The following is a 20,158-nucleotide window of genomic DNA, read 5'->3' on the forward strand; positions in this document are numbered from 1 at the left end:
CGGCCCCGTGCGCGCGCTCCCGCCGCTCCCGCCGCCCCTCCCGGCCCCGTGCGCGCGCTCCCGCCGCTCCCGCCGCCCCTCCCGGCCCCGTGCGCGCTCCCGCCGCCCCTCCCGGCCCCGTGCGCGCTCCCGCCGCCCGTCACGCAGCGCCGTCCGCAGGTGGGCCGGGCCGGGCTGGGCTGGGCTGGGCGGGGAGGTTGTTCCTGTCCCTCCGGTTTGGGGGTTAATCAAAGAACAGCCGGGGCTGTGCGGGGTCCTGGGGGTGGTTCGGGCCGGAGGGGCCTCAGAGCCCGCCCGGAGCCAGCCCTGCCCCGGCAGGGACACCGGCCCTGTCCCCGAGCAGGGCCACCCCTCCGCTGCCCCTGCCCAGGCCATCTCCCTGTCCCCTGCCCTGTCCCCTGCCCAGGCCATCTCCCTGTCCCCTGCCCTGTCCCCTCTCCGGGCCACCCCCCTGTCCCCTGTGCTGTCCCCTGCCCCCTGTCCTGTCCCCTGCCCCCTGTCCTGTCCCCTGCCCTGTCCCCTCTCCGGGCCACCCCCCTGTCCCCTGTCCGGACCACCCCCCTGCCCCCTGTCCTGTCCCCTGCCCCCTGTCCTGTCCCCTGCCCCCTGTCCTGTCCCCTGCCCTGTCCCCTCTCCGGGCCACCCCCCTGCCCCCTGTTCTGTCCCGGCCGCTCCAGCCCGGCCTGGGGCGCTCCCGGATGGGGCTCTGGGATCCTTCAGTCCCGTGTGTGGGGCTGTTGGAGCTGCAATCCCAGAGCAGCGACTGAGCACACAGTTCGCCTGTGAGTATTGCAGTGAAATCGCTCGTAGCTCTGTTTGTTGCAATTAGTACCCGTGCAAGAATTAGCTGGTGGTAATGAGCGCCCTGCGTGTGTCTCTCCATCCATCCCGGGCAGTTCCTGTGAATGAACCTCTCCCCTTCCCATCCCTGGGGAGCTGAGCCCGAGCGGTTCGGCTGCTGCACTGACAGGCACACCCCTGCCCTGCCAACCCTTTTCTGCTTTTAATGCTTTCTGATAATCGTGCAATAAAATAATTGTAGCTGATCTGTTAAAATATCGCCTCTCCCAGGGCTGTTTTAACTGCACCTCTCAGGAACATTCACATCAGCCTTACCCCGAGTCTGATGTCGGTGGAGCTGCTGGATGTTCTTGCCTTGCTCAGTAACCAGGTGTCTGATGCTGGTTTGGGTGAAGTCATGAAAAATGAGTAATCTGAGGAAAAAATAGAATTAACCATGTAGGCTTATGATTAAAGAGAATGAACTATGATGCATTCTTAATTAAAAAAGAACCACACCATAATTGAAGTAGCTTTTCTAGCTCAGTTTTTGCTATGGAAGCTTTTCAGATTTTGGGTTTACAGCAGGAAATGCTGTGCTGGAAATCACACAGAGCTGTTGATGTTGTTGCTGGAATGTTTCCTTAACTTAGACTAAAATTGCTTCCATTAAATCCCTTCCCCTGCAGATTGTTTGCAGGAATTCAAGGGAATAACTGCACTGTGTCTGCAGCTCAGGCATGTGCAGGTTTCCACTCCAGTTCTCTAAAGGAGTGAGATGATTGCTGGGCACTGAGGAATAAATTCACCTGCGTCCTGGCCTGGGGAGGGTTAAACTGCCCCAGCTCCTCGGTGTCCTTTGCACTCATCATTTGAGACCTGCTGCCTTTTCACAGAGCAGAGAATTTAACCCAGTCAGGTATTTTCCTGCTGTATTTAAATGTTCAATGTGATGATTTCCTGTCTGACCAACCCTGTGGCAGAGCTGGGGATGTGATGCCCAGCCCGAGCCTGGGCTGTGCTTCCCATCAGGGATCTTGGCAAGGCTGCAGAGCATCTCCCCAGTGCAGGAATCCACACCGGGCAGGATCTGAGGTGTGTTGGGATGCCACACATTGCTGAGGAGCAAAAAGCAGGATATTCCTCATAGTAAAGGTATTTCCAGTGTAAGATTTTGGTTTCTGTGTGAAAGGAAAGCTGCCCAGTGGTGGCAGGACCAGCCTGCAGAGCAGGAGCAGCAGGGCCGTGGGCTCAGCTCTGCTGAGAGCCCAGCTGGGCTCTGGTCCCTGTGCCTTTGGAGGGGGAGGACACAGCAGTTCTGTTCCACAGGGAGCTGCAGGAAGGGACCCAGGGCCCAGGATAAAGATGTAGGGACTGCAAAGGGAATTTATTTCATGTTCAGATGGTAACTGGCCAGGTTTGTGTCCCAGCATCCCAGTGACTGTGCAGCCACCACTGCCCGTCTGCTCCACAGGCACTTGGATTGTTCAGAGGGCCAGGAATTAAACTGTAAAGAACCTGTTGGGGCTTTTCTGTTGGCCTTTTTCCCTCTCACTTTTCTTCCCTCCTCTCTGGCTCTGTCTGCTGTCTGTGATACCTGAGCTCCTGGCACTGTCTGCAAACATTTCTGTTTGTTATTGATCCCTCTCCTGTTTCTGAGCTGATTTGGCAAAGACCTTTCCTGAATTGGATTCTCTCTCCTACCATCAGTCTTGCCTTTTTCTTTTCCATCTCTCACCTCTGTATTTGCAGAATTGCCCTATTCTGTTTTACCACAAGGTGCGGAAGTAACAGGGATGTCTCTTTTCAAAATACAAAATGAGTTTCAGTTTTAGAACCTCCTCGTGCTGGAACTTTGACATTCATTGTAATTCTTTAAATTACTTTAACCAAATGTGGAAAAACAAGTGAAATCTGGGACTTGTTTCCCCCACAATGGATTCTTTGGGTCTTTTAAGTTGATATTTTAGAAGTGCCTTGTTTTGCTGGTTTTAAGAGTATCAGTTTTGTTTCAAGGAGATATTTTCATACTTCTCCTGTGTGAAATGACGCCCGCTGGGCTGGGCTGGGCTGGGCTGGGCTGGGCTGGGCTGGGCTGGGCTGGGTGGGCCCCTGGGCTGGGTGGGTCCCTTACGGTTCTGGCTCTGTTTGCTGACCCCCCTCACAGTTCTGGCTCTGTTTGCTGACCCCCCTCACAGTTCTGGCTCTGTTTGCTGACCCCCCTCACAGTTCTGGCTCTGTTTGCTGACCCCCCTCACAGTTCTGTCTTTGCTGACCCCCCTCACAGTTGTGGCCCTGTTTGCTGACCCCCCTCACAGTTCTGGCCCTGTTTGCTGACCCCCCTCACAGTTCTGTCTTTGCTGACCCCCCTCACAGTTCTGGCTCTGTTTGCTGACCCCCCTCACAGTTCTGGCTCTGTTTGCTGACCCCCCTCACAGTTCTGGCTGTGTTTGTTGCCCTGGCAGAGCCTTTGGGGGCCGAGGGTGCTCAGGGACCCCATGAAGTCCTGGAGCGACAGCCAGTCCGACCTGTGCAGCAGCGACCAGGAGGAGGAGGAGGAGCAGATGGTTTTTGGAGAAAATGAAGATGATTTGGAGGAGATGATGGATTTAAGTGACTTGCCTACCTCCCTCTTTGCCTGCAGCGTCCACGAGGCTGTGTTTGAGGTGCAGGAGGAAAAGGTAAGGCAGGAACAGTGTTGTAAGTGTGGAGAGATGACACCTCCCTTTTTAGATACATTTTGAACTTACTGATTGACTTAATTGCTGCTGTTTCTACTAGATCAGCTTCTAGTTCAAAAGACCTTAGGAAGTGGGGAGGACTCTTTCCTTCTTTGGAGAGGGGAGTGAAGCGTCCCTTAATCCCTGGGGCAGCAAATAATGCCCTGTCCAAGCCCCGGTGCTTTGGGGATGAGCACTTTGGGCTTCCCTCACTAGGTGGCAGTTTGTGCATGTGGAGTTTGGGCTCCTTCACCTCGTGTGCTCTGGGAGTTCAGATGTAGCTGGTGGCACGAGGCTGTGCTGCTCTGAACAGGGACTGAGTGGTTGGGGTGACAGGGGGGCTGTGGAATGTGCAGCCTGAGGAGATCAGGGCAGTGAACAGGATTTAGGAAGGGAAAGTGAAAGGAAAATGTGTTTTCATGGAGTGAAAGTGTTCGTTTTGTGTTTGGAGAATGTTTGTGCTTCCTCTCTAGGAAAGGTTCGAAGCACTTTTCAGAGTCTATGATGACCAAGTGACATTCCAGTTGTTTAAAAGCTTTAGAAGGGTGAGGATAAACTTCAGCAATCCCGAGGCAGCAGCCAGAGCTCGGATAGAGCTGCACGAAACAGACTGTGGTGGGAAGAAGCTGAAGCTTTACTTTGCACAGGTATGGTGGAACCTGCTGTGTGTGTCCCTGTTTGTTTGTGCAGGAGCTCCACGTGTGGCAAACAGCACAAGGCACCTCCAGCCTCGCTGCTCTGCCCTGGGCTGGGTCAGGTGTCACTGACAGGGACACGTTCACACCAGGGCCAGTTCTGCTGTTCATGCAGGAACAGGAATGTGCTGGAAGAAGAGGTGGGTGGGAGGCTCTCTGTGTCAGGGGTGCTGTGCTGGGAGGGGGTGCTGGGCCAGCACAGGCCAAGCCTGACCTGCAGCCCCTCCCTGGGGCTCTGCCCAGAGAGCCCACAGGAGCTGGACTTTGATTTTTAAAGCTGGGCTGAATGAAGAATTGCTAATGCAGAGAACAGACATTAGTGGGGAAATGACTAAATGCTGAGGGAATTGATATTTGTGATCTGTATCTCCTGGTCTGCCTTCAGGTGCAGGTGTCCAGTGAAACAGGGGACAAGTCCTACCTCCTCCCTCCACAGCCTGTTAAGCAGTTCCTGATCTCCCCACCTGCCTCTCCACCAGTTGGGTGGAAACAGAGTGAAGATGCAACTCCCCTGATAAACTATGACTTGCTGTGTGCTGTCTCCAAGCTGGGACCAGGTAGGAGGATTGTTTTTGTTGTGTTCCTTCACTTCAAAAATGGTTATAAAGGGATTTTATCTACTTATCTTTCTGTGAAAAGGAACTCAGTCTCTTTTATGTGATGTTTCCTCCTTGAATGAAATGGTCCATCACTCTTTTTGCTTAATTATTAATTGATTGAAAGTACAGCACAGACTGGACTGTGTGGCTCCATCACATCCATGTATGGAAGTTTGTCAGTCTCAGTGTTAAGAAACAAGCAATAAGAGGAATGAGAAGTTCAGTCTCTTGCAGTTGGGCAGCTCAAGTTACTAAGGATGTCAGGATGCTAATAGGTACTTTTGGGTTTAATAATCAACTTCTTTCTGAGCCTTCCTGGAAAATGTGGTGTTTGCTTTCTGTAAAATACAGGAAATAGAGAGACTTAATGTTTTCAAATGCTTTTGTAGGTTTTCCTTTACAAATGTAATACAAACGTGCAGCATAAATGATGTCACTTAAAAATGTGTCTGCTGCTTGTGCTCTGGTGCCTTCAGTGGTCCATGACAGTTTCTAACATCCCTTAAACACTGAAAGATTTATTCAGAGTACAATGTAACTGATGCAGGGACTGTCTGAAAGCATTTAAGACCTTCAGTGAAGTGTGGAAGTTGAGCAAATTGAAGATGAGATGGGATAGATGCACATTTGATGGTGTTGCTGAGATCTTAAGGAGCTTTTCAGATAAAGTGGCTTAGTGCTTTTCCTTTGCTGCCCGTAGGGGAGAAGTACGAGCTGCACGCGGGCACCGCCTCCACTCCCAGCGTGGTGGTGCACGTGTGCGAGAGCGAGACGGAGGAGGAGGAGGAGCTGCGCAACCCCCGGCAGAAGATCCTGCAGACGCGGCGCCCGGAGCCGCCCCCGGCGGTGCTGAGCGACCCGCAGGGGCTGGGGCTGGGCATGGGGCTGGGCGGGGCGCTGCGCTGCTAGGGGTGCCAGGGGGGCTGCCAGGGCTGTGCCAGGGCTGTGCCAGGTGTACCCGGGGCTGCCAGGGCTGCTGGTGGTGCCAGGGCTGTGCCAGGTGTACCTGGGGCTGCCAGGGCTTCTGGGGCTGCCAGGGCTGTGCCGGGGCTGCCAGGGCTGTGCCAGGTGTACCCGGGGCTGCCAGGGCTGTGCCAGGGCTGCCAGGGCTGCTGGTGGTGCCAGGGCTGTGCCAGGTGTACCTGGGGCTGCCGGGTGTACCCGGGGCTGCCAGGGCTGTGCCAGGTGTACCCGGGGCTGCCCACACTGCCAGGGCCAGGCCAGGCCAGGCCATCCATGGCACGGCCGCCTGGTCCTGGGCTCCTGGGCAACATTTGGGATGCCAATGCGCTGAAAAGCACTTTAATTTTAGGGACTAGTCCCCCTGAGTGTAGCAAATCCACCTGACTTGAAATAGTGACAGGTAGGAAGTCTGGTTGTGTGTTGGTTTTCCAAGGTGTTACTCCTTTCCCTCTGTTGTACAGTGTGATGTACCAAGTGCTGAAATGATCTCTCCCTGTCAGGATTGGATTCCAGCAGAGTTCCTTGTACAGCAGGTAAAGGCTGATCTGTGCTGGCCCAACAGCTTCCAGTGAATACAGTGTTAAACACAGGGGAAATGCCCTCCTGATGCTCAAACCCCTTCCCAGCTGAGGTGAAGATTGACCTTTGCTTTCCTCAGAAAATTTGCCATGAGGAACAAATACACATGTGGAGCTGAACTCAGGTGGGTTTGGTGACTGCACAGGAACACCAGGGGAAGAACCACCCAACAAGTCTGTCACCAGCACTGCTGCCCTCACCTCTGTGGTGTGCTGGTGCTTTGCACTCACCCTGATCAGGGGTTCATTACAGTAGGCAGATTAAAATATGGATCCAGCTGTTGAATGTGTTGTCTCTGATCCTCCCTGAGTCCTTGAGAGGCCTCCACACACGGATGAGCTCAGTGACTGTTGGGTCATGTCAGGAGATAAGACACTGAGGGTTAGTTTTTAACTTCTCCAGTCTGTTTTGTATTTTTAAAGACAATCAGTTGCCTGGCTTAGCCAGTTTTTATGCAGTTTCAGCCCTTGTTTGCTGTTTTTCTGTGTGGCATCCTGTCTGTGTGACAGAGAATCTGCTGCTTCTGAGACCAGGATGCATCTTTTAGAATACAAATCTTTAATTTTGTGATCTTTTGTTAAGTGTTTTCGTAGGAGGAAGATATGCCTTGGTATAACAACACCTGCTCCTGTGCTTTTATGCTATTTTATAGCCAAACCTTTTTAGTCTAGACAGATTCTTCTTTTTTTCTATTTAAAAGGATAAAATGATTTGTGAACAAACCAGGCTGCTGATGTTTGTGTGTAGAAATCATTCAGGTCATTCAGAAATTCAGATTTTTCAGGTTCATTTCCGTGTGTTTCAGTTGAACATGGTGTGCTTGTCAAACTTGCAGAAGTGTTTTCACTTCACTAACAGCAGAGAGGAGAGGAATGCTCAGGAGCTCCCATGGATGGAGCAGTTTCACCCTCTGCTGTCCTGGCTCGTGATCCCTCCCAGCACCAGCCTCACGTGTCAGAGTGGGATCCTGCAGGCAGGTCCTTGGGCAGAGGCAGGAATGGTGTAGGTAAGAGGTAGGAAAATGAAAATGGGGGTCGTTCATGTTGCCTCCACAGGTGGGATATTCATGTATCTCTTCTGGTATTACAATCACTCAAAGACCAACTTCTCTGTCTCACTGTTCCGTGGTACTAAAACAAAGGACAAAACCCAACAAAAACCTGATTTATCCATCAGGCCTGTGGATATTTTAAATTCCAGAAGCCCGGTCTGGATTCTCTGTGCTGTTTATTTTTTGTTAATTGTTTAATTTCCTCCCCACTGTAGAAGTTGCTGTAAGTAGGAATAAGTGGAGAACCCTCAGAAACAGTTTTATAGAGCAAATCAAGTGTGATGTTGATGTGTAAATGTGTAAAATGTGGAACATTCCAGCACTTTTCATTGTGTAAAGACACTTAAAATAAAACACTGCAGTGCCATTCACACTTGGATTTTAACTGTATTCCACGTTGGACCAAGTGGGATGTGTAAGATTTTAATGGTGGTGTGTGCTTGAGTGAACACAGTAATTGTTATGGTTTTCCATGAGGAGATGATGAGAAAATGGTGCTGAAGAGGTTGGGGGTTTCAGCAGAAAACCAAAGCCCTGGGAGCTGCTGGGCTCAGGAGGGCCTGGGGGCTGTTGTGGTGGGTTGTTGTGTGTGGGCTGGCACAGCTCAGGCCAGTCCTGAGTGGAGTCTGGGACCTGCTCGGGCTGTCCCGGGTGGGAGGGTCTGGATGGGTCTGTCCTGAGCTCTGGGAACATTTTGTTGTAACAAAGAGAAATATTTCTTTGCTTTTAAAAACCTTCCAAGAGCCATTTCCAGCAGAGGGAAAGGGCCAGACTTCCTGTACATAGATGTGGATGGACCAATCCACAAACCCAAAGCACCAGCTTGAGGCTTTGTTGCGGTGCCTCAGGAGCAGGTGAGTCCTGGGCACTGCTCGGGGCAGGGGGGGCTCTGCTCTGCCCCAGGGTGACAGCCCTGTCTTGGGAGTGAGTGAAGGTCAAGTCTGCTTTGTTTGCTCCACGCCATGGCTGGGTAACAACATCAGAACCTGTTCCTCTGAGTCACTGACGTGCTGTTGGGCGCTGTTTGCAGGAGCTGCAGTGACTGCTCCAGCTGAGCAGTGCCAGGGGAGGCAGGTGAGCACAGCCCTGGCACTCTGGTGTGCTCCTACAGAAATACCCGAGGAGCAGATTCCGTGTCCTCTGTGCCTGTGCATGGCCGTGTCCCTGCAGGGCCAGCACGACCCAGCGGGCAGGGACAGGCAGGGAGCCAGGCTGGGCTGTGCCCTCCCCTCCTGCTGGGACAGGCCCTGGGTCTGCAGGTCAGCTCCCCTGCAGGGGTGGCTGCCAGTTGTTGTTGAGACCGTGGGGATGTGCAGAGCACTGAGGGCCTGATTTCACAATGCAGTTCCAGAGTCAATGAATTCCTCGCTGGTCTGTGGTAATTTCTCTGTTCTCTCTTTGTTCTTACTGAGACAGTCCCAGGCTCTGCCCTGCAAAGTGCAAACGTCCCCAGTGTGGCTGTGCCCTGCCCTGGTGTTCAGGAGTCACAACCTATGCCGTGGATAAATTCATGGATAAATTCACACACTGTTGGGTTGTGTCATTTCCTGAGGGCTTTTGTATGGCTGCAGTAGCCCTTGTAGTTAACTGAGAGTCCTGTTATGTCCTTTAGTGCTCACTGACTTCATCAGGATCGTTCTGGAGCATCCCAGTGTTTCGTTTTGTCCTCCTCTAACAGGGTAAGATCAGGTTGGTGCCTGGTGCCCTGTGAACTGGGTAACTGATGTTGGCAGCAGAGCTTCCTACACAAGTATGTGAATGTTTCTCTGTGTTGATACATCCAGCAGTGTATAAACCCAGTGTGTGGCTACAGCTGATGGCAAAGGGCTACAAATGCAGGACGTGGTGAGGGACTTCTTGCCAAGCAAACACGTAGGCAAGTCCCACCCTCCCTCTGCTGCCACACAGGCTTTGAGAGCTCACCTTTCACTGAGCTTGTGCTTGGCCTCCCTGTAGATGTTCACCCCTCCTGAGGCATCGTGGCAGGGATGGCACTTCATAAATCCAGGAGGGTTTTATGTTGAGAGGGTGCTGAGCACATTGTGATGCCTGGAAACAATTCCACTGGGCTGCTTCCAGCTGGGACTGCTGTGTGCCAGTTCATCCCAGGGGGAGCCTCTGGGTGGATCTTCTACTCTGGGTGAGACTTTGGACAGAAACTCTTGAGGGGTTTTTCTCGAAAGCAGAGGGTGTCATTCTTTCCTCAGATCCCTGCCACAGGGAATTCCTTGTTTAGGACAAAGCAGTGGGAAGCAGGAGATCTGAATTCTGCTTTAAACTCAGATTTCTGCAAGGAAGGAACATCATCCAGCCAATGCTTGCTACCAACACAGAAAGTTTTCCTCTTTTCACAGTCACAAAGGCTGGTGTCTCCTTTCTTAAACTATTTAAATTGAGTTATTAATTACCTTTATTAACTTACTTCCAAGTTCTGGTTGCTGTTGAAGGAAGCCCCTTGTGCTTTCCAGAGGTACAGCCCAGGGAAGGTATGTGGCTGGAAAACCACTCCTGTTCCCGGGGCAGCCTCATGTTCCTTCTTGTTTATGCAGGATGAGGCAGTAATTGTGAAGAAACCAATCAAGCAAAATCCATTCCCTTGAAAAGATGACTGGTGAGTAATCCCTGCTGAGGTTTCAGTCTGTGGTTTGAAGGAGCTGTGATGGCTGCACAGGGGCTTCTGTGGGACTGAGGCAAAAGGGGATTGAGCTGGAAGGGACTAATGTGGGTCTTTGTAAGGAAAAATTGCTAAATAATTGGATCTTGGACACTGGTCTCTGGCAAGAAAGCCTCTGTGGGGTTCAGTTTGGGGTTCAGTGTAGAAACCAGACCATTGTGCTCACCATACTGAACACAACCTGTGTTAGGAACACGGATGTTTCTGGAGGAGGTAAGTTCTTATTTACTCTGCTGGTTTCGTTGTTCTTTACAGTCTTCACTTGGACTTGAGCACCAGCTGCTTAAATGGGACATGTGGCTGTAGCTTTCTCTTTGGTGCAAGCACTGACTGGCACCAAGGCAAGTTCAAGTTTAGATTTATAAATGCAGGTTTGATCCTGATGAGTGAACAAAACCACCGGTTTCCTCTTGGGGATGGATGAGTTTGGGATTCTCCTCCCACGTGCCTGTAACATCATAAAGTGCATTAAAGGGCAGCCGGGGCTCCGGGCTGGGGGCTCCGAGCTGTGCTGGGGGCTCCGGGCTGTGCCGGGACTCACCCTGGGCTGGGCCGGGCCGGGGAAGGGGCGGGAACGGCGTTGGGGCCGATCCCGGGCAGAGCCGGCGCTGGAAGGAGCCGCCTCCGCGGGAGCGCCGAGCCCGCAGCATCAACGTGAGCAGCCCTGGGGGAACAGAGGGGACAGAGGGGACATCGCTGTCCCACAGCCCGCAGCATCAACGTGAGTAGCCCCGGCGGGCACGGGGGGGACAGAGGGGACAGAGGGGACATCGCTGTCCCACAGCCCGCAGCATCAACGTGAGTAGCCCCGGCGGGCACGGGGGGGACAGAGGGGACATCGCTGCCCCACAGCCCGCGGTCACCCCTCTCTGCTGTGCCCGGGACGGTGTTTGTGCCACGGCAAACGCGAGCTCCGTGTCGGTAACTCTGACCAGAGAGGAACAGAGAGCAGATGTCCCTGCTCGCTTCTCGGTTCAGCCGGTGCTGGAGCAGTTGTTCCATTAACTGCAGACCGTGCAGGGCCGGCTCTGGGGCTGCTCCACACGTTGTTCCTCCCCGAGAGAAGCCGGCACGGCTGCTGGGAGACCATCCCCTGGCTGGCGGTGTCCTTGCCTTTCATCGCTGCCAACGCTGACTCCTGTCCTGACTTATTCAACCCCAGCACTATAATAAGGGTTTGTTGGTGGGGTTTTGTTTGTGGTTTTGGTTGGTGTTTGGTTGGTTTGGGTTTTCTTTTCAATCTGCTGACTGGAAAGCGCTGGCAAAGTAATATTTAACAGGAAAAAGCTGGAAAGCTCAGGGCATTGTGTTACAGTTCACTGAGTGTCCCCAGCACAGAACTAACTACAGTGCTTGCATTATTTGGGAACATGCTGAAGTTGCTGACAGGTTTGATGGCGATTTCTGGTTTTCCCTGGTGATTTATGTATTTAATGCCCCAGGAAGTCCTTGCTAAAGCAAGCAGAGCATAAACAGATTTCACTCCTGTGATACATTGTGCTGATGGAGAGTTTGGGCAGGAGGGGCTGATTGAGTGATCACAAACCAGGAGACAAAGGCAGAGCAGTGCCCGGTGAGTTGCTGGCCCGTTGGGGTTCTTGTCTGTGTGTGGGGACAGGTGACCAGGCTGGGGGTGCCAGGCTCGGGCATGGAGGGCTTGCCAAGAGCCTGAGCGAGTCCAGTGGAGCACAGGCTGAAAACAGGAGGCATCAACCACCTGTGTGTTTGTCTGCAGAGTTCTTGGAAAAGGGGAAGGGGCCTCATCAGTTCAACAAGTCTGCATAAAGAAATCCTGTGACTGTTTTCATGGTGCTGTCTGGAAAGTGAAAGGAGCTGCATTTCTGTTGCAGACAGAATTCCTGTACAGGTTCTTCATGTCATAGAATGGTTTGGGTGGGAAGGGACCTTCATGCCCATCCAGTCCCACCCCCTGCCATGGGCAGGGACACCTCCCACTATTCCAGGCTGCTCCAACCTGGCCTTGGACACTTCCAGGGATGGGGCAGCCACAGCTGCTCTGGGCAGGTCATGATCTGCACCTTCAGGAGTACTGGGCTTCCCCTTTAGCCCCTCAAAGTCTGCGATAGTGGAAGGGGGTTGGAATAGACAGTCTGTGAAGGTCCCTTCTTTTCTCCCCCCAAAAGACCAAGCACTGTATTGCACCTTATAACAAGGTGGATCACACAGAGGGGGCTGTTCCCTGAGGCCACAGCTCTGTCCCAGCTCCCCCCAGCAGTTTGAACTTGGGCTTTTCTTTCCTCCTCCTCCCTCGTTAGAGCCTCTCAGGTGGGTCCAGGCACACTCAGGCCTCACTGAAGCACACTCTGAGTTTATTACTTTCTGCAGTGACAGTTTGTCTCAGTGATGTTCCTGGTAATGCTGGCAGGGTGAGTTTGAGCAAACCCCACCTTTTCCCAGGTGGAAAGCACGGGGTTTGTGTGTCCTCCTCACCAGCACCTGCCCTCCCTGAAGGGAGTCGGTTCTCCAAGTCCAGCTCTCCTGGAAGAAACTCCCACAAAGCCCTGTGTTCCCTGTGCCCCTGTCCTGGCACTGCCAGGTGCTGCAGCAGCTGCTGGCAGGTGAGCTCTGATCCCCATCTATCTCCTCCTGAACAAGCAGGGCCCTCACTGAGACTCGGCAGGGCAGGAGGGCTGTACAAAGGGGGGCATTGCTGCCTCTCCAGAAACAACCCACACACTGTATCTGCAAAGGTGTTTTAAATGGACACGTGCCCGAAGTTCAGCTTTATGGAAACATTTCAGCCCTGTGCTGTGGGGATGCAGAAATAAGCAGTGTGAGCCTCCCCCAGGCTGGGGACCGAGTGGCCCTGAGAGCCAGGCAGGTGTGTGTGCACAGGGGGAAGTGCAGCTGTGTGTCATGGAGAAGGAATGTCCCGTGATTGCTGTATCAAAGTCCATTTCTTCTCCTCTGCTGAATGGCTTTTATCCAGCACTCCCGATTTTCCAAAGGTTTTTCTGTGCAGGGCAGCATCCAGGCTGCAGTACCCCAAACCAGCAGGTTCCCCTGGGTTTTGCTGGGCTTTGCTGGGCCCTGCAGTGGCACAGCAGAGGCTCAGCCAGGTGGGACCTGCTGATTCTCAGGGCAGGAATGGAGCTGGGACTCGCTGCAGGTAAAGGACAGGCACCTCCTGCCCTGGCCAGAGACACACACCTTGGGCCTCTTGACTTGCTACACAACTGAGAAAAACCTGATGTGATGCATTTTTCAAATTGCACCTCAGTTTGATACACCCAGTGGGATAAATTAATCCTTTTGGTAAACAGGAGGTTTCACTGACAACAATAGAAATTCTTTAGGTTTGGGTGACTCATTCACTGACAACTCAACCATCCCCAAGGTGGCTTGAACCAGATGGAAGGTACACAGCATGAATATTACAGGGCTTAATATCAAAATATTCAGCCTTATTTATTTGGGGGGTTTATTTTAGTAGCCAGAGGAAGATAAAAACACTTCTGTAGGTCTGGGATTTGAGCTCTTCTGGTCAGGAGCCACAAGGTGACAGTTGGCCATGGCTTTTCCTGAATTCTGCCCACATCAGAACCCTGACCAGCTTTCCCAGCCTGCAGTGATGGACAGTCTCTTCAGCCTCTGCTGTCAGTGGCACAACCTTCCCCTGGGTGGGGAAGGCCAGGCCAGCTGTCCCCTGGGCACTGGAGCCCCTCAGGCTCCCCCAGGGGGTGTGAACCCTGCCCTGTGCTCTACAACAAGCTGAGCAAACTCTAAACACAAAATATTTGAGCACTGAAAGATCCACAACTACAGCTGAGTTCATGTTGCTGAATTAACGTGGCCTTGGCTAAACAAAGGAATCATTCAGTCAGAGGAGAATGACCCAGTTACAGACTTGGGACAGAGTTATTTTTGGTTTTTAGATTAAAAGAAGAAACCCAAACTTTTAACTTCAGGGGACTGAAGCATTTGATGAATGGACCTTGCAGTTTTGATCCCACACTCCCAGGCAAACACTCTGACTGTTTCCCTTCCTGAGCCCTCCCATTGCTCAGCAATGGACACACCGTGTGTGTGTGGGCTCAGCTCTGCCCTCCCCACCCAAACACCCCCATCACCTGGGGGGTCCTGCCTCCCAAATCCATGCCCTGCCACTGTGAGTGTTGTATTTGATAGATCTTACTCGGCAGGAACTTTCCAGTTATTTTTATTATCAACTGATTTCTATCCACTTAATTATTCCTGGCTGTTGTGTATCTTGTGCTGGGTAAAATTACCTGTATTAAGAACATCCCACAGAGCCCCAGTATCCCAATGCCTGATTGTGCTGGGAAGCATTTGAAATGGGAAACTCAGTTCCATCTCAAGGGTTGAAGGCTGGTTTGCTTTTCTCTGGATGTTTGGAGTGCAGCAGCTCCCTGGGGCTGGGGCTGGGGCTGGGGCTGTTCCAGAGGGCTGTTTGGAGAGGTGCTCACACCCTCTCAGCTGAAGGAGCCCTTGAATGGCTCAGTTACCAGGTACCCTTAGAAAACATTTGGAAAAGGCTTATAAAGTCAGTAAACACCCAGGCTGCTCTCTCCAGGTCTAGTTATACCTCCCCAAACCCAGGCTGGGAGGGGTTTTCCAGCTGTCCCCTTGGCAGCTCCTCCAGCTCCAGTGCAGCCCTGAGGTGACACTGGTGTGAGGGTGCTGGGCTGAGCTCACACCCCCTCCTGTCCCAGCCACCTGCAGGAACCCTGACATGGGACACCTCTTGTCTCTTGTGTAACTCTCAGAGCTTCAAATTAGGGGGTTTTCTTCATGTTGGATGAATGAAGCTACTTGAAATTCTATTTCATAATTGAGTCTTTAAACCTTTCTGTGCTGACTTTTCCCCTTCCCTCAAGACATGTTGCTGAATTCTGGGTACAGAATCCCTCACACTTATTTGATCAGTGATCTGAATCTCAACCTGGGATGATAATCTAAAACTCCTGTAGCATTTAAAATAGCTATTTATCCAAACTTGTACAACAGCAATAGCAACAATGCATTACTGTGTTTATATCTTATTTTATCCTATTAATACTGAATATTTTAAAGCAAATTGCTCAAGATTGTAGCACAATTTCCATTGACTTCATCAGGGCCAGATTTTCACTACAATGAAGATATTGAGAACCCCAGCTCAGTGAACCTGCACTTAGTAGGTTCTGATCTTTTAATGGACAATTGCTTAATTATCATGGTCAAACTTGGGTTAATATTTCATTAATGCTTTGTGAACTCCCTGACTCTCTGGCTTCCCTCTGCAGCTGAATCAAGATGACGACAGCCACGCCACGGATCAATAACACTCAGCTCTCACTGAATGTCACCACAAAGTCTCAAGAACAAAGTCTCTATCAGAGTAAGAAAAGGAGTGGGCTGGTGCCTTTCTTTTTTTTAAAGTGGGCCTTGGACTTATCAAACAGTGCAATGACAACTCTGTACATAAGGCTTTTTCTCCCTCCCTGTTTCTCTCCCAGGTTCTGGGGCAATAGTTGCTGCCATCGTAGTAGGAGTGATAATTATTTTTACAGTGGTTCTGCTCATTTTGAAAACATACAACAGGTGAGTGACCGAGTTCTGTGCTCGCTGAGGCCAAACCAGATGAACCAGTCACTGCTCTCAGCCAGCACAGCGTTCCAGGATTTGTTGTTGACAAGTTCCAGAAGAATCTAAACCTTAATGTGCTGATTGAAGTGTCCTGAGTCTCACAGTCAGTGCCCTGTGATTGGATTGTTGGGAAGCTGAAGTCCTTGAAGGGAGCTCTTTTCAGGGACTCCTGCTGGTGTGGGGAGGGTGTGAGTGCACCCCAGGGCTGCCAGAGGGGAGATGATCTCTCACTCCTCAGAGCTTACATGCCCTGGAGGCACAGCCTCAGGATGAAATCCTGGCTTTTATTTTACTGATTTTCAGTAACTGCTCCCTGCGGTGGTTCTGTGGGACCCTCCCCAGCCCCAGGGCAGCAGCACAGCAGCCCCCCGCTGACGGTGCCCCCCGCTGACGGTGCCCCCCGCTGACGGTGCCCCCGCTGACGGTGCCCCCGCTGACGGTGCCCCCTTACCTTGCAGGCACACGCGGGTGAGGCGGGAGCTGCAGCCCAAGGCCTCCAAGGGGGCAGTGCCCCCTCCCGGGGGGCAGAGCAGCCAGGGCCTGTCCCAGCCCCCCTCCGTGCTGTTCATCCCTGGGGACATCCACGTGCACAGCAGGTAACGGGAACGTTCGTCCTGCCTGGGAGAGAAGAGATGGAATTGTTGCTCACACGGCCCTGGCCCTGCTGAGCAAAGCAACGCTGCCCTTGGATCAGAAACAGGCCGTTGTGGTGCCTGTAGGTTGTAGTTAATCCTCCCTCTGTCTTGGGAGGAAATGTCAGAGGGCTGGACACTCTTTCTGTGACTGAAATCACCTGGTGGAGGCACAGGAACCACCAGACAGGCAGTGAGGCTCCTGACACAGCCCTGGCCTGGCCAGAGCAGATAGAGAAGGTTCCTGCTCAGAGTCTGTGGAGCTGAGTCTGAACATCTTCTGCACTGCTGATGAACAGCAAGAAAAATCTGGACATGCCAAAACTCAGGTTGGACCTGGGTTTGTTATGAGTTACATGAAACAGGTGTGTGGTCTCTTTTATACATGATGGATAGTACAGAAGTATCTGAATTGTATTTATCATTACCTTGTGTTTCTAATGGGCTGAGATAAAAAGCTACCTTTCATTTTTAACTATTTTTAAACAATAAACTCTGTAACTCTCCATTTCCAAATGAACTCGGTGTCTGAGGGTTTTCACTCTCAACAATTGGGTCAGTGCTGGAGCTGTGTGAGAATGTTTTGCCTTACACAAAATCTGAGTTCTTGAATTGAAAAAATAAGCCTGGAAATAGAAGGGCTCAGCTTGTCTAAAGCCAAGGAGGCTTTCAGAGCCCCAGTGTGCCACTGCCCCTGCCAGGCCTTGTTCTCTGCTGCACACCAGGCTCCAACTATTTTTAGCCATTTCTTATTCTAGAAACAGACCAAAAGCTGCTGCTTTCCAAGTGTGCTGGTGGTGGGTGTGCAGCAATGCCACAGAGGAATTCCCAGGGATATTCACAGCCCCCTGAGTGGGAGCACAGAGCAGCACTGTCACTTCTGGCTGACTGTCTGAGTGTGGGGCACAGCAGCCCCGGGGGGGTGACACACAGACAGACAGACAGACAGACAGACAGACAGGGCTGGGGAGAAGCTGAGTTAAACCTTGTCTTACATGGAAGGATATGAGGCTCTGGAAACAGCCCCACTCCTTGACACACAGCTCAGATTCCATGGAATCCCTCACAGGAATGGCTGCACAGAGTGAGAAGTTCCTTCTGTGTGACTGAACTGACCAGAGAAGCTCCAGCTTTAGAGCCTTTTGTGCTGCAGCTTCTTCCCAGCTCTTCACCAACAGGTACCTCCCTCAATCCCTCCACCCTCAGTCAGGGGGAGGGACAGGGGGTCTGGTTTTCCTATTTTTTCCAAGGAAACACCTCTTGAACAGGTCAGTTTTACTAACTGGGTCTTCTGGGTTGGTTTTGGTTTGGGTTTTTTTTTGTGCAGAAACTAAACTCAATTACTTTGCAATATTTTTTGTCTGAAACTGGAGCAGGGTTTGAATTCCAAACTAAATATTGAGACAGCTGTTTGTGAAGTTTCTGAATCTCGAGGTAAATACTTTGCTTGTCCTCATTCTCTGACTTATTTTTTGTGGCAGGGATAATTGATTTAGTCAGAAGGGGCAGCAGATGCAAATCTCATTTTTTCCCTAAAACTATAAAGGAGTTGACTTTCTGTTGCTCTCTCTGATCAGCAAAGGATGCTCTCTGAGCATGAACTGAAATCAGCATCTTTAGAAAAGGTGAGTCCCATCTCACTGTTATTTTTGACATCACCACCCAGACCTACTTTGTGCCAATTCTGTTTCCTTTCCATTTGCTTCCTTTCAAGCACTGAAGTTCCCCAGCAGAATGAGCAGAGCTCCTGTAAGCAATTCTGGGTTTGTAGGATTACCATTACTGGCAGGAGAATCTCTGCTCTGGCCACACCACCATTTGCTCAGCTAAAGAAATCCCAATCCCAGTAAAATTGGCCTCACATTGGCCCATCCTGGGAGGCCCCACAACCCTCCTCAGTCCTGGCAGCAAAACCCAAGAGCTTGTGCTGAACAAGCAGAGTCACCTTCCCAAGCAACAACAATCCCTGTGTTTCCACTTGTGTAACTTGCTGTGGATTGAAGTTTTCCAGGAACAATCCCACACTCTCCTTGTCCTGCAGCAGCAGCTGCCTCAGTGCTGGTCCCACCTGCCTTGTCCTGGCTCCCACATTCCAGTTCCAAAGGCCCCCTCTCAGCTGCCCCTGCCCCTCTCAGCTGCCCCTGCCCCACACCTGCCCCTGCCCCACACCTGCCCCTGCCCCTCTCAGCTGCCCCTGCCCCTCTCAGCTGCCCCTGCCCCACACCTGCCCCTGCCCCTCTCAGCTGCCCCTGCCCCTCTCAGCTGCCCCTGCCCCTCTCAGCTGCCCCTGCCCCACACCTGCCCCTGCCCCTGCCCCTCTCAGCTGCCCCTGCCCCACACCTGCCCCTGCCCCTCTCAGCTGCCCCTGCCCCACACCTGCCCCTGCCCCTGCCCCTCTCAGCTGCCCCTGCCCCTCTCAGCTGCCCCTGCCCCACACCTGCCCCTGCCCCACACCTGCCCCTGCCCCTGCCCCTCTCAGCTGCCCCTGCCCCACACCTGCCCCTGCCCCTGCCCCTCTCAGCTGCCCCTGCCCCACACCTGCCCCTGCCCCTGCCCCTCTCAGCTGCCCCTGCCCCACACCTGCCCCTGCCCCTCTCAGCTGCCCCTGCCCCTCACCTGCCCCTGCCCCAGAGCCGTGCCAGGGCCGTGCCAGGGCCGTGCCAGGGCCGTGCCAGGGCTATGCCAGGGCCGTGCCAGGGCCATGTCAGGGCCGTGCCAGGGCTGTGCCAAGGCCGTGCCAGGGCCGTGCCAGGGCCATGTCAGGGCCGTGCCAGGGCTGTGCCAGGATTGTGCCAGGGCTATGCCAGGGCTGTGCCAAGGCCATGCCAGGGCCGTGCCAGGGCCGTGCCAGGGCTATGCCAGGGCTGTGCCAAGGCCGTGCCAGGGCCGTGCCAGGGCTGTGCCAGGTCCATGTCAGGGCCGTGCCAGGGCCATGTCAGGACCGTGCCAGGGCTGTGCCAGGATTGTGCCAGGGCCATGTCAGGGCCATGTCAGGGCTGTGCCAGGGCTGTGCCAGGATTGTGCCAGGGCCATGTCAGGGCCATGCCAGGGCCATGCCAGGGCCGTGCCAGGATTGTGCCAGGGCCGTGCCAGGGCTGTGCCAAGGCCGTGCCAGGGCCGTGCCAGGGCCGTGCCAGGGCCATGTCAGGACCGTGCCAGGGCCGTTCCAGGGCCGTGCCAGGGCCGTTCCAGGGCCATGCCAGGGCTGTGCCAGGGCTGTGGGCAGCTGAGCTGAGCCCTGCTCTGAGTGTGGCTGTGCACAACACACACAGACCATCACGAGTGTGAGCAGAGAAAATACAGGAATGTTCTCTGGGGTTTGGTCCTGAGTCCCATAACCAGTTTCATTTCCCACACCTGGAAACCACCTGTCTGCTTCCTAACACCCACAAATGGTGCTGCTGAAGCAGGAAGGGCTGCTGTGCTCTAAGTGGAAATTAATTTTTTGATTTAAAGACAGAGGACATAGGAGTTGCTTTTGGATAAAGGGCAAGGCTGTTACTGTGGATAAATCTGTGCTGCCCCCAGTGAGCTGTGACTTTACTCCCACGTGTTTCAGCCCATCATGGGGCAGGAAGGACAAGGAGCTGCTGGGGAGGGCCCAGCAGAGCCCACAGGGATGGTTTGGGGTCTGGGGCATCTCTGTGATAGGCAGAGACTGCGGGAGCTGGGCCTGGTTGGGCTGGAGAAGGGAAGGCTGAGAGGGGATCCATCAGCCCACACAGATATCCCAGCAATCCATACAAGTATCTCCTCAATCCACACAAATATCTCCAGGGCTGTCAGAGGATGGTCCCAGACTCTGTTCAGTGGAGTCAGTGACAGGACAAGGAGCAATGGACATAAACTAACACA

The 20,158-nt window shown here is 53.0% G+C and overlaps 2 protein-coding genes across 17 annotated transcripts; both read left to right on the top strand.

Annotated features, from left to right (window-relative positions):
* The first annotated feature begins 79 nt into the window (after window positions 1-79).
* Window positions 80-7,758, top strand: RCAN3 (RCAN family member 3). 6 transcript variants are annotated; one of them, XR_011699626.1, is made up of 7 exons: window positions 578-782; window positions 1,072-1,171; window positions 3,246-3,461; window positions 3,974-4,147; window positions 4,581-4,752; window positions 5,495-6,460; window positions 7,142-7,758. XR_011699626.1 is itself a non-coding variant. In XM_071576552.1 (6 exons), the coding sequence occupies exons 2-6, from the start codon at window positions 1,127-1,129 to the stop codon at window positions 5,701-5,703; spliced, it is 816 nt and encodes a 271-aa protein (XP_071432653.1). In that variant the 5' UTR covers window positions 83-159; window positions 1,072-1,126; the 3' UTR covers window positions 5,704-7,758. The 6 variants fall into 6 exon arrangements, 5 of the variants coding, with proteins under 5 accessions (XP_071432654.1, XP_071432653.1, XP_071432652.1 ...); XM_071576552.1 differs by lacking the exon at window positions 578-782 and adding an exon at window positions 83-159 and having other exon boundaries at window positions 5,495-7,758; XM_071576551.1 differs by having other exon boundaries at window positions 5,495-7,758.
* A 59-nt stretch (window positions 7,759-7,817) lies between these two features.
* On the top strand, window positions 7,818-16,817 carry NCMAP (non-compact myelin associated protein). 11 transcript variants are annotated; one of them, XM_071576563.1, is made up of 8 exons: window positions 9,215-9,263; window positions 9,344-9,527; window positions 9,937-9,998; window positions 11,504-11,634; window positions 11,797-12,640; window positions 15,329-15,423; window positions 15,542-15,626; window positions 16,130-16,817. In XM_071576563.1, exons 6-8 carry the CDS (start codon window positions 15,339-15,341, stop codon window positions 16,269-16,271), a joined length of 312 nt encoding a protein of 103 aa, XP_071432664.1. In that variant the 5' UTR covers window positions 9,215-9,263; window positions 9,344-9,527; window positions 9,937-9,998; window positions 11,504-11,634; window positions 11,797-12,640; window positions 15,329-15,338; the 3' UTR covers window positions 16,272-16,817. The 11 variants fall into 11 exon arrangements, with proteins under 11 accessions (XP_071432657.1, XP_071432661.1, XP_071432659.1 ...); XM_071576556.1 differs by lacking the exons at window positions 9,215-9,263; window positions 9,344-9,527 and adding an exon at window positions 7,818-9,066; XM_071576560.1 differs by lacking the exons at window positions 9,215-9,263; window positions 9,344-9,527; window positions 11,797-12,640 and adding an exon at window positions 7,818-9,066.
* Window positions 16,818-20,158: the final 3,341 nt, after the last annotated feature.

This window comes from Pithys albifrons, chromosome 24, assembly GCF_047495875.1.
Source record: "Pithys albifrons albifrons isolate INPA30051 chromosome 24, PitAlb_v1, whole genome shotgun sequence".
Classification (NCBI taxonomy): Eukaryota; Metazoa; Chordata; class Aves; order Passeriformes; family Thamnophilidae; genus Pithys; species Pithys albifrons.